At 41.8% G+C, this 12491-nt stretch overlaps 1 protein-coding gene across 2 annotated transcripts in view; it reads left to right on the forward strand.

The window, feature by feature from the left end:
- zfand5a (zinc finger, AN1-type domain 5a) overlaps positions 1-12491 on the forward strand; it is a 37403-nt gene that overhangs the window by 20835 nt on the left and 4077 nt on the right. For both annotated transcript variants that reach the window (XM_084322838.1, XM_084322839.1), the window contains exons 2-4: positions 3808-3969; positions 10523-10625; positions 10727-10818. In XM_084322838.1, the coding sequence (XP_084178964.1) occupies positions 3808-3969; positions 10523-10625; positions 10727-10818 (357 nt within the window). The remainder of the gene's footprint in view (positions 1-3807; positions 3970-10522; positions 10626-10726; positions 10819-12491) is intronic.

The raw sequence follows: 12491 nt of genomic DNA on the forward strand, positions 1-12491 counted from the left end.
TATAAGTCGTTACAATTCTGAAATCTTTGTAATCTTTGATTGATATGTTGAGTTAGGTTCTTGGTGGTATTCATGAAAAAAGAATTGGAACAAAATATTAAAAAATAAAAAAAGTTATGACCTTGAACTTGCAATGCAATCTTTTCATGCACTAAGGAGCCACAAGGGTAAAACAACATAGATTGAAACCAGCATTTCTCAAACAAGATGTCTTGCCTACCGTTTAGCCGTTGAAAGGTGAGTGTCCACTAGGGCTGAGCCCGAACGTTCGAACCTTAGTTTGTTACGTTGGCATTCAAATTCTAAATCAACATTTGAATTTTTTATTAAAAAAAATACTTTTAAATTAAATTTTTTTTTTTTTTTTCCTATTCATTCTGTTTAAACCAATGGGGTTTTTCTTCACAGTTGCAGATAAAGATTAGGCTACACCAATATAGTATTAAAAGAAACTGAGTTATATTCATTAGAAAGTTGATTTAGTTGGGCTGGGGCTTCTCCCTGGGCTGGGTCTGGGGTTGGAAAGTTGATTTAATAAAAGAAAAAATACTCATTTAATCAGATTAATCACTTTATTCAAATTGAGAATTTAGTGTGAGGATACAAAAAGATATATATATATATATATATATATATATATATATATATATATATTTTGCTGCGTCTCTTCTGTGCAACTAAAAACAAACTAGCTAACGTTAGCGTAATGTTACTAAGCCGGCCCAGAACAGTTACAGTGCACGGTGCAGGTTCACGTTAGTTTTGTGGGGACAGCATTAGGTGAATGGGAGTCTCTCCTTTCACTGCATTCAGCCTGTTGAAATGTACACATCGCACTCGCAGTACTTGACTTATCACCTGCGATACAAATAAATCCCGACACGCCTACTAAAAGTAATGACACACTTGTGTCCATGTGATGCATACCATCTATGCACCCTCTGCGCTAAGGAAAGTACTATTTTTATCTGGTCACTCAATACCCACTGACTTAGAGTCTGTAGAGTTGTACTATATTGTGTTGATTGCTGTAGTGTGTTGGTCATGTTAAATAAAAAGTACATTAATGTAACTGCTTTGGGGGCCGTTCTTAACACTTTCAGTGCCAACGACGGGAAACTCGTTAGTTCATGCCAACCGTTGAGTGCCAACGACGAGAAATCTTGTCGTTTAATCGTTATTTTTTTTATTAGCAATTTCTTCATATTTCATCAATATAGCCTCACGTTACCAGTGGGGATCTGTCTGAGCTCGAACAGGGAAAATACCGCCCCCTATCGTCTCCGGATGGTACTGCACCCCATTGGATTGGATTGGATTGAATGAAACGCATGAGGAAAAAAAGAGTCCGGATTCCACATTTTACTTGTCAGGCAAGTAACCGGAGACAATCCCAGTCATTGCCCACCATCAGAACAGCGTGGAATATGTCTTGACCACCCAGCGTTGGGTCAATAAACACGATCGATATTTGGAATGGCGATCAGGAATTGGAATAATCTTTTTGGAGAACATCTGATCTGAGGTAAGGAATCTATTTTACCAGTATTTGGATAATCAGAGCCGTTTTCACCTATATATCTACGTGTCCCCTATGTGTGTATGTGGCTGTGAGTGTGTGTAGCTGATCAGGAAATAAGATAATGGATTTTTCAGCCCGCTTCTATAGCGTGCATAAGTACACGTATACTATCGATAATCTAGCATTTATTTGAAAACGATTCATAAATAGGCATAAAATGACAACGTGTTTTGTGTATTACAGTAAAGTGCGATTCCTGCAGAATATAATTTTTTTCTGAAAGTTTCAAAAAACGAGCGTTTATCAAAATGGTAGAAAACGGAAATGAACCGATTATTAAAAAAAAAAAAAAAAAAAAATGTTGACTGCAAACAAGTCATTGATAAGCGACGGTCGTATTAGACACATAGCCATAATTTAAGATATAGTTTATGCGTTCACAAATAAATATAAGAGATCGGTCATTGAATAGAGCGGTGTCACGCAACGGGGTTAATGGGACTGGCACGGCTGACACGGAAAGTGTTAAAGGACCATACCGAATTTCACGTTCATAGGTGTAGTATATACGGTGTGCGTTCTAGCTGATATCGGCTTACCTTACTAGTAGTGTTGTCACGATACTGGAATTTCGACTTCGATACGATACCTTGAAAAGTATCGATATTTCGATACCATTTCGATACCAAAAAAAATATATAATTATAATAATAATAATAATATATATATATATTTTTTTTAAACAAATTTAGCTTTTGTTGCTGGTTGATTCTCCTCAGCTTCTATCTGGTACTATAAGAGAAGATAAATTAACACTTTTAAAACCCTTTGTTTCTCTCTAAAGAAAGAAATACATAGCAAACATGACTCAGTTATGCAATAGTGCTGCTGCTTTTTATTTGGTTAAAATATTTTAGTTAACACTAAAATATATGACTACAACAATTTTCATGAGAGAGAGAGAACATGGAAACGGGGTAACGTTAACCTCATGTCGAGTGTAGTATTGTATGACCTCGACATAACATTTAAACGTTACTCCGTTTCCATGCAGTAATTATATTGTGCATTATAAAGGTGGCCGGCTAGTTAGCATAAGCTAACGGAGGAACGACTAGCAGTAGCTAACGTTACTAACACAACGAATCAGCTGTTGATATTATGCGCCATCAGTAGACAACGTATCATGTATTAAACTAGAGTTAATGGTTTAATGCTTCAGTCACAGTGACGTTGAAAGAGCAGCTGTCACGAACCTCTTTCATTTCTTTATGGAGATCCGCCTGCCGGTCCTTCAGGTGTTTTGCCATATTTGTGGTGTTTTTCGTTGGCACTGCTCTGTAACACCGCTTGCAAATGGGCATCGTGGCATCTTTAGCTTGTCCTTCGTTGTTTACTTCAAACCCGAAGTACCTCCAAACAGCACTTCTGCTGTTTTCTTTATCTTTAAGGACAAGTTGTGGAGGCTCTGCTCCAGCCTCTGCATTTGCCATCTTCAGCTAAAATGTTTGTTTACAAACTGAAGACGGCTCTGTGAGGGGAGGGCTGGAGGAGGCGGAGGGGCAAGCGTGCTCTGAACAGCGTGTCAACAACTTCCGGTAGAACACTGCGAGCAAGCCAGCTGGTATCGATACTGCAGAAAGTATCGATATTTCGGGAAATGAGTATCGAAACCGTTTTAAAATATTCAGAATCGATATGTATAGATTTTTTTTATATTTTAAACACTACTTACTAGTAAACACCATTTCAAACTACCGTTGATGGAAAATACGACTTCAATCATGGTGCTATTTTACGTTTGTTAGCGGTGTACTAAAAGCCCCACACGTCAAACTTCCGCTTTCACTTGGGTGCGCTTGTAATTAACTCCCGGGTGGTCCCGGTTGCTGTGTATTTGAATAGCTTTTAGTAGAGTAATGTAGTAACAGTGAAAATAAACGAGACCGTGAGTTTCACAAGGGTAAATGACCTATGCCTTGTGACTTTCAAGTTTCATGGAGCATAATAACCAGTGGCAGTGCGAAAGGTAGGCTGGGATCTACCAAAACATAACACTTTATACACCTATGAACACAAAATGTGTGACAATCTCTGGTAATGGCGAGAAGTCAAAATTAGACTGGTATGGTCATTTAATATTAATGATGATTAGTAAACATTAATATCTTTAATAATGCCCCAGGTTAGACAATTTACCATTTCATATCTAAGTAAAACTGGTATTGTAACTGAAATATCCCTAACCAAAATTCTCTCTCTCTCTCTCTCTCTCTCTCTCTCAGCAATGGCTCAAGAGACGAACCAGAGCGCAGTGCCCATGCCTTGTGCCTCTGGCTGTGGTTTCTTTGGCAACCCCAGAACCAATGGTATGTGCTCTGTGTGCTACAAGGAGCACCTGACACGGCAGCAGAGCACTGATCGAGTGGGACCCCTCAGCCCCATGGGTAAGAGACACACATACACACACATGTAGGTAATGCAACCTCTCCCCTTCTGGTTTAATAATTAATCATAGTAATGCATCATGTCCATACATAAGTCAAAATTCCGACCCGTGACATAGTTACTTACTTACGCCTGCTATTCCTTCTGGGGCATACGCCGTCAACAAGTGATCTCCAAGCATCTCTGTATTGAGCTGTTCTCTCCAGTTGGTTCCAGGTCATCTTCATGGTCTTGGTGTCTGCCTCCAGGTCTCTGCGCCAGGTGTTTATTGGGCGGCCCCTTTTCCGCTTGCCCTGCGGGTTCCATGTTAGGGTTCCATGTCTGGTGATGTTACTTGCGGGCTTTCGCAGGGTGTGGCCTATCCAGCGCCATCTGCATATCTTTTTCTTTTCTTCCACTTTTTCTCCCATTTTCTATTTTTCTCCCATCCCAATTTCGTATCATCCAATTCAACCCTCCCCTGTCTCGAACACTGTTTCTTGCCTCCCACAAGCCGGCTGCAATGTGGACTAAATCATACATAGCACGAGTCCCCTCCGATACTCGAGGTAACAGCAGTCGCATCTTTCCACCTGTGCGGCGCAATCTTACAGCGTCAGGGGTCTGCGCTTTGGAGGGGTGCCGCCCCCATCGCTTCCTGATTCTACTGCGCAGGCGCACCAACCGACCTGTAGGAGTCGCTGTCCACAACACCCGATCCCCACCCATCAGTTTCCCACCCCCTAATACTGCCAATGTGTATTAGTACGGATGACCAGCTAAACTGAAAGCAATGTGGAGCGCTGGGCTCGAACAGGCGAACCCATCGTCTCCAGTATTCGTGGTGAGCGCCTTGCCCACTGCACCACGTAGCCGCCCTCGCTATCTGCATTTCTTAATTTCGTCTTCTGCGGGCAGCTGGTTTGTTCTTTGCCAGAGTTCGCAGTTGCTGATGGTGTCTGGCCATCTGATGTGGATGATCTTCCGCAGGCAGCTGTTAATGAAGACCTGCACTTTCCTGATGGTTGCAGCTGTAGTTCTCCACGTCTCTGCTCCGTATAGTAGGACTCCCTTGACGTTGGTGTTAAAGAATCTGACTTTGGTGTTGGAAGTCGGTTCTTTTGAGCTCCAGATGTTCCGTAATTGCACAAATGCTGTACGTGCTTTCCTTATTCGTGCTCTGACATCAGCATCTGTGCCGCCCTGCTTGTCAATAACACTGCCAAGGTAGGTAAAGGCTTCAACTTCTTCCAAAGCCTCGCCATCCAGCATGATTGTGTTGGTGTTTGCATTGGTCTTGAGGATCTTAGTCTTGCCTTTGTGGATGTTGAGTCCCATTTGCACGGAAGTGGATGCCACGTTGTTGGTCTTCTCCTGCATCTGTTGTTGGGTGTGCGACAGTAGTGCCAAATCGTCAGCATAGTCCAAGTCGTCCAGTTGCGTCTAAGATGTCCACTGAATCCCGTACCTTCTCTGTGCTGTGGAGGTCTTCATTATCCAGTCAATGGCCAGCAGGAAGAGGAAGGGCGAGAGCAGACAACTTTGTCTGACCCCGGTCCTCATTTGGAATGCCTCTGTGAGCTGCCCTCCGTGGACCACCTTGCATGTCAGTCCCTCATAGGAGTTCCTGATGATGGACACAATCTTGGTTGGCACCCCATAATGTCGGAGAAGCTTCCAGAGAGTCTCTGTCTAGGCTGTCAAAGGCTTTCTCATAGTCTACAAAGTTTATGTACAGAGGTGAGTTCCACTCCATCGACTGCTCCACGATGATGCGCAGCACTGCAATCTGGTCTGTACAGGATCGGTCCTTGCGGAAACCAGCTTGCTCATCGCGGAGTTGTGCATCGAAGAGGTCCTTCATCCTGTTCAAGATGTGTGATCCCTCTGTAATTTGCGCAATTGCTAAGGTTGCCTTTCTTTGGAAAGAGGGCTACTTCATCAAGATCCCAATCTCATAACACAGTTACACACTGCTATTGTCTCTCTCAATTGCTGGCATTTCCTTGATTCCCCAGTTTCTCTCCTTGCCTTTCTCTCTCCTTCTCTTGGTAAAAACATGGCAGGGCATGTTCAGGGGGTAGGAAGCTCGAAGCCCCCTGGGGAAAAAGTGAAGCCCCCAGTGCAACAGATTAAAAAGCCTTTGATGTTTGAGTATATCATAAGTAATAAGCACAGCAGAACATTATTATAATTTTTTTCAATTAACACTTTCTATGCCACGAGGTGGCGCCAGAGTTAGCGCTTCAATGCCACCATCCACTTTAATGTTATCGTTAATATCGCCTAATCTATGTTTTAAATTATGGCTATGTGTCTAATCTGCCCGTCGCTTATCAAAGAATCCTTTTCCAGTCAGTGCTGTCGAGGCAGATTGGTTTTTTATTGCTTCATTTCCGTTTGAGAGCATTTTGAAAAGCACCCGTTTTGAGGTAAAAAACAGTCCATTCTGGGGCATTCTATGATAATCGTCTTTTACTGGAATATTCCAGAACGTTGATATTTGTCGGCCTATTTATGAATCGTTTTCAAATAAACGCTAGATGATCAATATTATACATACACGCACGCCCATTCAAGCCGCGCACGGATAATCTCCGTTTTCATTTCCTCTTGGATTTTTTCAGTAAAACCGATAGAGCCCATTTCACAAAACAGCCTATATCTTCATCAAAATGAGTCTGATTATCCTAACACTGATAACATAGATTCCTTACCTGACATCAGATGGTATCCAACTGGTATATTCCAATTCCTGATCACCATTCGAAAAAATTGATAAGTGTATAGATCCAACGTGTGTACAGTGCAGTACATGATTCCACGGGGCTCAGAGCCCCCTGAATGAACCCTGGTACTCCGGCTGCATGGGTGGACTGGAAAATGTGGAGTACAGGATTTTTTTCCCCATCCATTTTCATTGAGTCCATTCCAAAATCCCTTATGTCATCTGGGAGACGATGGGGGGCGCTTTTTTCCACATCTGATCGCCGGCGGCACTCGGGTATACTAGGGTAGGCTCACGTGATGCAATATGATTTCAGATCGCTAAAAAAAAAAAAAAAATCTGAGAAATCTCGTGAGTGGCTTTCAACGAGATATTAATAATTCCGAGATATCTCGTGAGTGGCTTTCAACGAGATATTAATAATTCCGAGATATCTCGTGAGTGGCAGTGAAAGTGTTAACAACACATCAACATCAACAATAATAATCATAATAATGACAAGACAATAAGAAATAATAAATACAGATCAAAACTTAACTAATAAATACAAAATACAGAGTAAAAATAAAACCACAAACAACACAAAAGACATTAGACATTAACCTCCCAATATATTTCTGAGCTGCGGGGAGGGAGGGAGGGAGGAGAAGGAATGAAGGACATTGTTGTGTGATCCAGCCAGATCCCATCTAGTCCATGCAGTGTTATTTTCCCAGCTCCCTCTCCGCTCGGCCCTCCCTCTCTGTTTTTCCACTCCCTGTAATGAAAGACAGCTGTTTGCTTCATGACAATATACAGGGAAGGGATTTCACTCCCTCCGGAAAAACCTTCAGAGGTCAAACGGTCATGTTGTTTTCTGTCCCCATGACGCGTCGCCAACGGCCTGACTGAACCTGTTTTTAAGCAAGACATCGCGGTCGCCACAGGGGGAAATGGAAACCCAATGTATTGCTTTGGCTTATGATACTACGCACGTCGCAACGCTTCCTCTCCTCAGTCCTGCCCCGCGTATTTAGAAATGTATATGCAGGGTTTCCCCCCCCCCCCCCCCAAAAACGGAATAATTTCCCGTAATTAACATTACATATCTCTTGTCATGGAATTAACACAACATTATGCATACTTTTGACAATAAATAAAATAATAATTTGTTCTTACTTGCTTGCCTGGGTAATAAAGGTTAAATAAATTTAAAAAAAGAAAAAAAAATTGAAAACCGCATCATGTACGATATTACTTTTAACACATTGACCGCCAGCAGCAGGGGGCGCTGAACCGTATTATTTGTCATAATAGAACCTTCTAGAACATTTGTGATGTCACAGTATGATGTCATAGTCAAACATTCTAGAACATTTGTGATGTCACAGTATGATGTCATAATGGAACATTCTAGAACATTTGTGATGTCACAGTATGATGTCATAATGGAACATTCTAGAACATTTGTGATGTCACAGTATGATGTCATAATGGAACATTCTAGAGCATTCGTGATGTCACAGTATGATGTCATAATCAAACATTCTAAAACATTTGTGATGTCACAGTATGATGTCATAATGGAACATTCTAGAGCAGTGGTCACCAACCCGTCGATCTTTGAGACTTTCCCTGTAGATCTTTCCCTAAGAAATAAAATAAAAAAAGATTATTCCCCGAGAGTCCACATTACAGTTCTACTTTTGTTTTGATGTGAAAAGTGATGCTGCATAAGATGACTGCACTTAGCACTGACTGAGAAAGTACATATTACAGTTCTACTTTGACGTTTTCATGTTGGACCAAAGCATTGCGTGTAATTAGAATACAGGCAAATAAAACAGATTGGACATTGAGCATGACCTCAGAGTTGCTTTGTCTACCATCACCCCAGACTTTGAGACTCTTGTCAGGAGCAAACAACATCCCCAGTTATACCATTAGTTCCCTGGGATGTTAAGCTAAGAAGTCTGCTAAGAAGGATATATTATTTATTATTATTTTATTTCATTGTGTTTTAGCCCTTAGTTGCACTTTTGTTGCAACCCCAGTTATCCCATTAGTTCCCCCAAACTTACTGTAGGTCTGTTATGTTAAGCTAAGAAGTCTGCTAAGAAGCATAATTATTTATTATTATTATTATTTTATTTCATTGGGTTTTTAGCCCTAGTTGCACTTTTGTTGCAACCCCAGTTATCCCATTCCCCCAAACTTAGGTATGTTAAGCTAAGAAATCAGAGGCAGAGTAGGGCGGTTCACAGCATGCCTGGTTGTCTCAACAACCTGAGGCAGTGTAGCGTATGTGTTGCGTGAATATTTTCCCTAACAGTTTCACTTCCGCGTTCGGTTTGCGTGATCTGATTGGGCACTGACGTTTCTGGTCATGTGACATCCGCCAATCGTGTGACAGCGGGGCTCCGTGTCTCGAGTTGACACAGCCTCGTCTGCACGCAGACTTCCATCCCAAAACACGAGTCTAAACGCAACATTAAAAGTGAGACCGCAAGACGACTTTTGCGGTTTCTGTTCAGACTCTCTCCATCTAAACATGGCCTTAGGTCTGTTATGTTAAGCTAAGAAATCTGCTAAGAAGCATATTATTTATTATTTTATTTCATTGGGTTTCTAGCCCTAGTTGCACTTTTGTTGCAACCCCAGTTATCCCAGTAGTTCCCCCAAATGTAGGTCTGTTATGTTATGCTAAGAAATCTGCTAAGAATATATTATTTATTATTATTTTATTTCATTGGGTTTTTAGCAATAGTTGCACTTTTGTTGCACTTTTTTGTGTTTACTTCATGTTTTGAAAGATTGCGTATTACTGCAATTGTTTTACATTTAATCATAGTGGTTAAAAATGTTGGGTCGCGACTTAATGACTAAGGAAAATGTTGGGTCCCGAGGCTAGACCAGTTGAGAACCACTGTTCTAGAGCATTCGTGATGTCACAGTATGATGTCATAACCAAACATTCTAAGATATTCCTTTATTGATCCCCTTGGGGAAATTCCAGAACATTTCTAGAAATGTCAGAACAATTCTAGAACATTTGTGTATCTATATATATTCAACAATTCTCTCTGAAGAGCTCATTGTGCATCTTGAAACAGTGCTGAGCAGTACTGAACAGATAGACTAAACAACATAGATTGAAGCCTGCATTTATAGACCAGGGTGCCTTGCCTACCGTTTTGCTGTGGAAAGAGCCGGCAAGTTGATTTACGGCTTTCAGGTGAGGAGGAATTTTCATGTGTAGAGTCGGCTGTGATTTTGGAGACTGGGAAAATACAGTTTTCTTATCTTGTAGTAGTGGCGTGAATATTTAACAAAATAGCTTTAGGATCACTTCTGTAAAGAAAGACTTAGCTGTGGAAGAGAAATAAACCATTTGGATATCTTTGTTTTACACCGGAGCGGCTGTGGACCTTATTTTTCTTTATCAACGAACGTACTACTCACGAGTAAGCCACTTTAACCAGTAGAGTGGAACGTCGGCCCTGATACGTATATTGTGCGTGTGAACATTGACACGAAAAGAAAAAAGGTTAAAAAAATTAAATAAAGTGCAAAAAAAAGAGAATTATTATTATTTAAAAAAAAATTACGGTATCTCACATGAATCGATACTCGGTAGTACCGACGTGTTTCGGTAAGTACCTTTTAAAAGTACTGAATTCGGTACCCATCCCTAATAGCGAATAAACAAAATAACGATCCCAAAAACGAGTTCACTCGTTTCTGGCGCTGAACGCATGGCGGGCAATAACGAGTTAACTCGTTTCTGGCGCAGATTGTGTTAATGCCAATATCGGACATCCCTAATTGTAATGTAATGATTAATGCTTTTCCCCCCTCTGATCCAGGATCAGCCGGTAGTTCTACCTCAGAGGCCTCTGCCTTCCAGAGACTAGAAGCCAGTCTAGCCAAGGTGGACGTGTCCCCTGCCTCTTCACCAGACATGTCTAGGTCAGTACTGTGTGTGTGTGTGTGTGTGTGTGTCAGAGTGAGTGAGTGAGGGTGCAGAGTTTGTATTTGCGGTTACTTTAAACTCCCTATCTCTCCTACAGAACTACAGGTACTCAAGGTTCTCTTCCTGTAACTCAACAAATGACGGAGATGAGCATCTCCAAAGAGGACGAACCAGATCCCCTAGAACCTGGTAAGAAACACACACACACACTCTCAGGATACCAAACAGGCGGATGGATATAAACTGACGGGCATCTTAAACACACCCACACATACTGTATACGCACACACACATACTGTATACGCACTGACAGGTATCTTAAACACACCAACACCATACACACATATTGTATATGCACTAGGGATGACCCCTATTAGTTGAATAGTCGACTAATCGATCGAAAGGAGCCGCAGTCGACTGCCAACCTCTTAGTCGAATGCAAAAATATATATACCGGTATATATATTTATATAATATTTTTATTTTTTTTCACATTTCTTTTTATCATTATTTCCAAAAGAAAAGAGGCCTAAAAGCGTGGCTAACGCTAATGGCACGCATACCAGAGGCTAACTGCCTAAGAAAACAGGCACAGAGGCACTGAAAGAGGATTTCACCGTCTAATGAAGACACTAGACTAGACAAATATCAAGATGTATCCATCAGTGGACCAATTGCATGCTTTCTCAGAGGACAAGAAGCCTTCCGTCGACTCCTTCAGACATTAAGCACCCCCAAAGCCCAAATGGAATGATAAAAAATATATATATATTATTATACTTTTTTCTTTTCATAGTCTACTATCGGCTCATTTTGGCGACTACAAATCGAATATACAAATCCTTAGTCGGGGACAGCCCTAATACACACATACTGTATAATAATAATAATAATAATAATGGATTGGATTTATATAGCGCTCTTCTCTGACTCAGAGCGCTTCACAGAGTCCATTATTCGTTCATACACAGTCATACCGGTGGTGGTAAGCTACAATTGCAGCCAGAGCTGCCCTGAGGCAGACTCACGGAAGCGTGGCGAATAATCAACGCCTACGGCCCCTCCGACCACCACCAACATTCATTCACATGCATACACATTCATACGAGGCAAGTAGGTTAAGTGTCTTGCCCAAGGACACAACGGCAGTGGGATGGACACATACTGTATACACCCTTACTGTATATGCAGTATACAGTACATGCGTATACACGGGTAACAACCCACAGACGGATCTAAAGGCAACACCGCAGTGTTCGACCCACTTCAGCCGCTCCCCCGCATTCCTCAGACTACCAACTGTCGGCTTACTGACTTGCTTTCAAGGCACAGAGGCCTCCTAAAAATAAGCCAGTTTTTTTTTTTTTTTTTTTTTTTAATACCTCCACACTGGAGCCCATTCTTAGATTCAACGCCGCTAGCCAAGGCTTCCTCGGGCAAGAACGCGGCCTTCTGCCAAGCGCAAGGAGGGCTTATCTGGGAAGGCCCATCTAGAGATGAGCCGCGCGAGTTAAGCCAAACATGGTAGCGTGGGTCTGCACGCTAGCCGCTAGGGGAAAATCTATCTAGCGATTCATGTACAGTATTATTTCGATGCACACGTGTGTGGTCCCACGAAATCTTTCTTAATAAAACATCTCGCTCTCTCTCTCTCAGTTGTGAGCCAGCCCACTGCCTCTCTCCCCAGCCCTATAGTTTCTTAATAAAACCTCTCTCTCTCTCTCTCTCTCTCTCTCTTTCTCTCAGTTGTGAGCCAGCCCACTGCCTCTCTCCCCAGCCCTATAGTTTCTTAATAAAACCTCTCTCTCTCTCTCTCTCTATCTCTATCTCTATCTCTATCTCTATCTCTCTTCTCTCTTCTC

This window comes from Notolepis coatsorum (genome assembly GCF_963971535.1).
Source record: "Notolepis coatsorum genome assembly, chromosome: 10".
NCBI lineage: Eukaryota > Metazoa > Chordata > Actinopteri > Aulopiformes > Paralepididae > Notolepis > Notolepis coatsorum.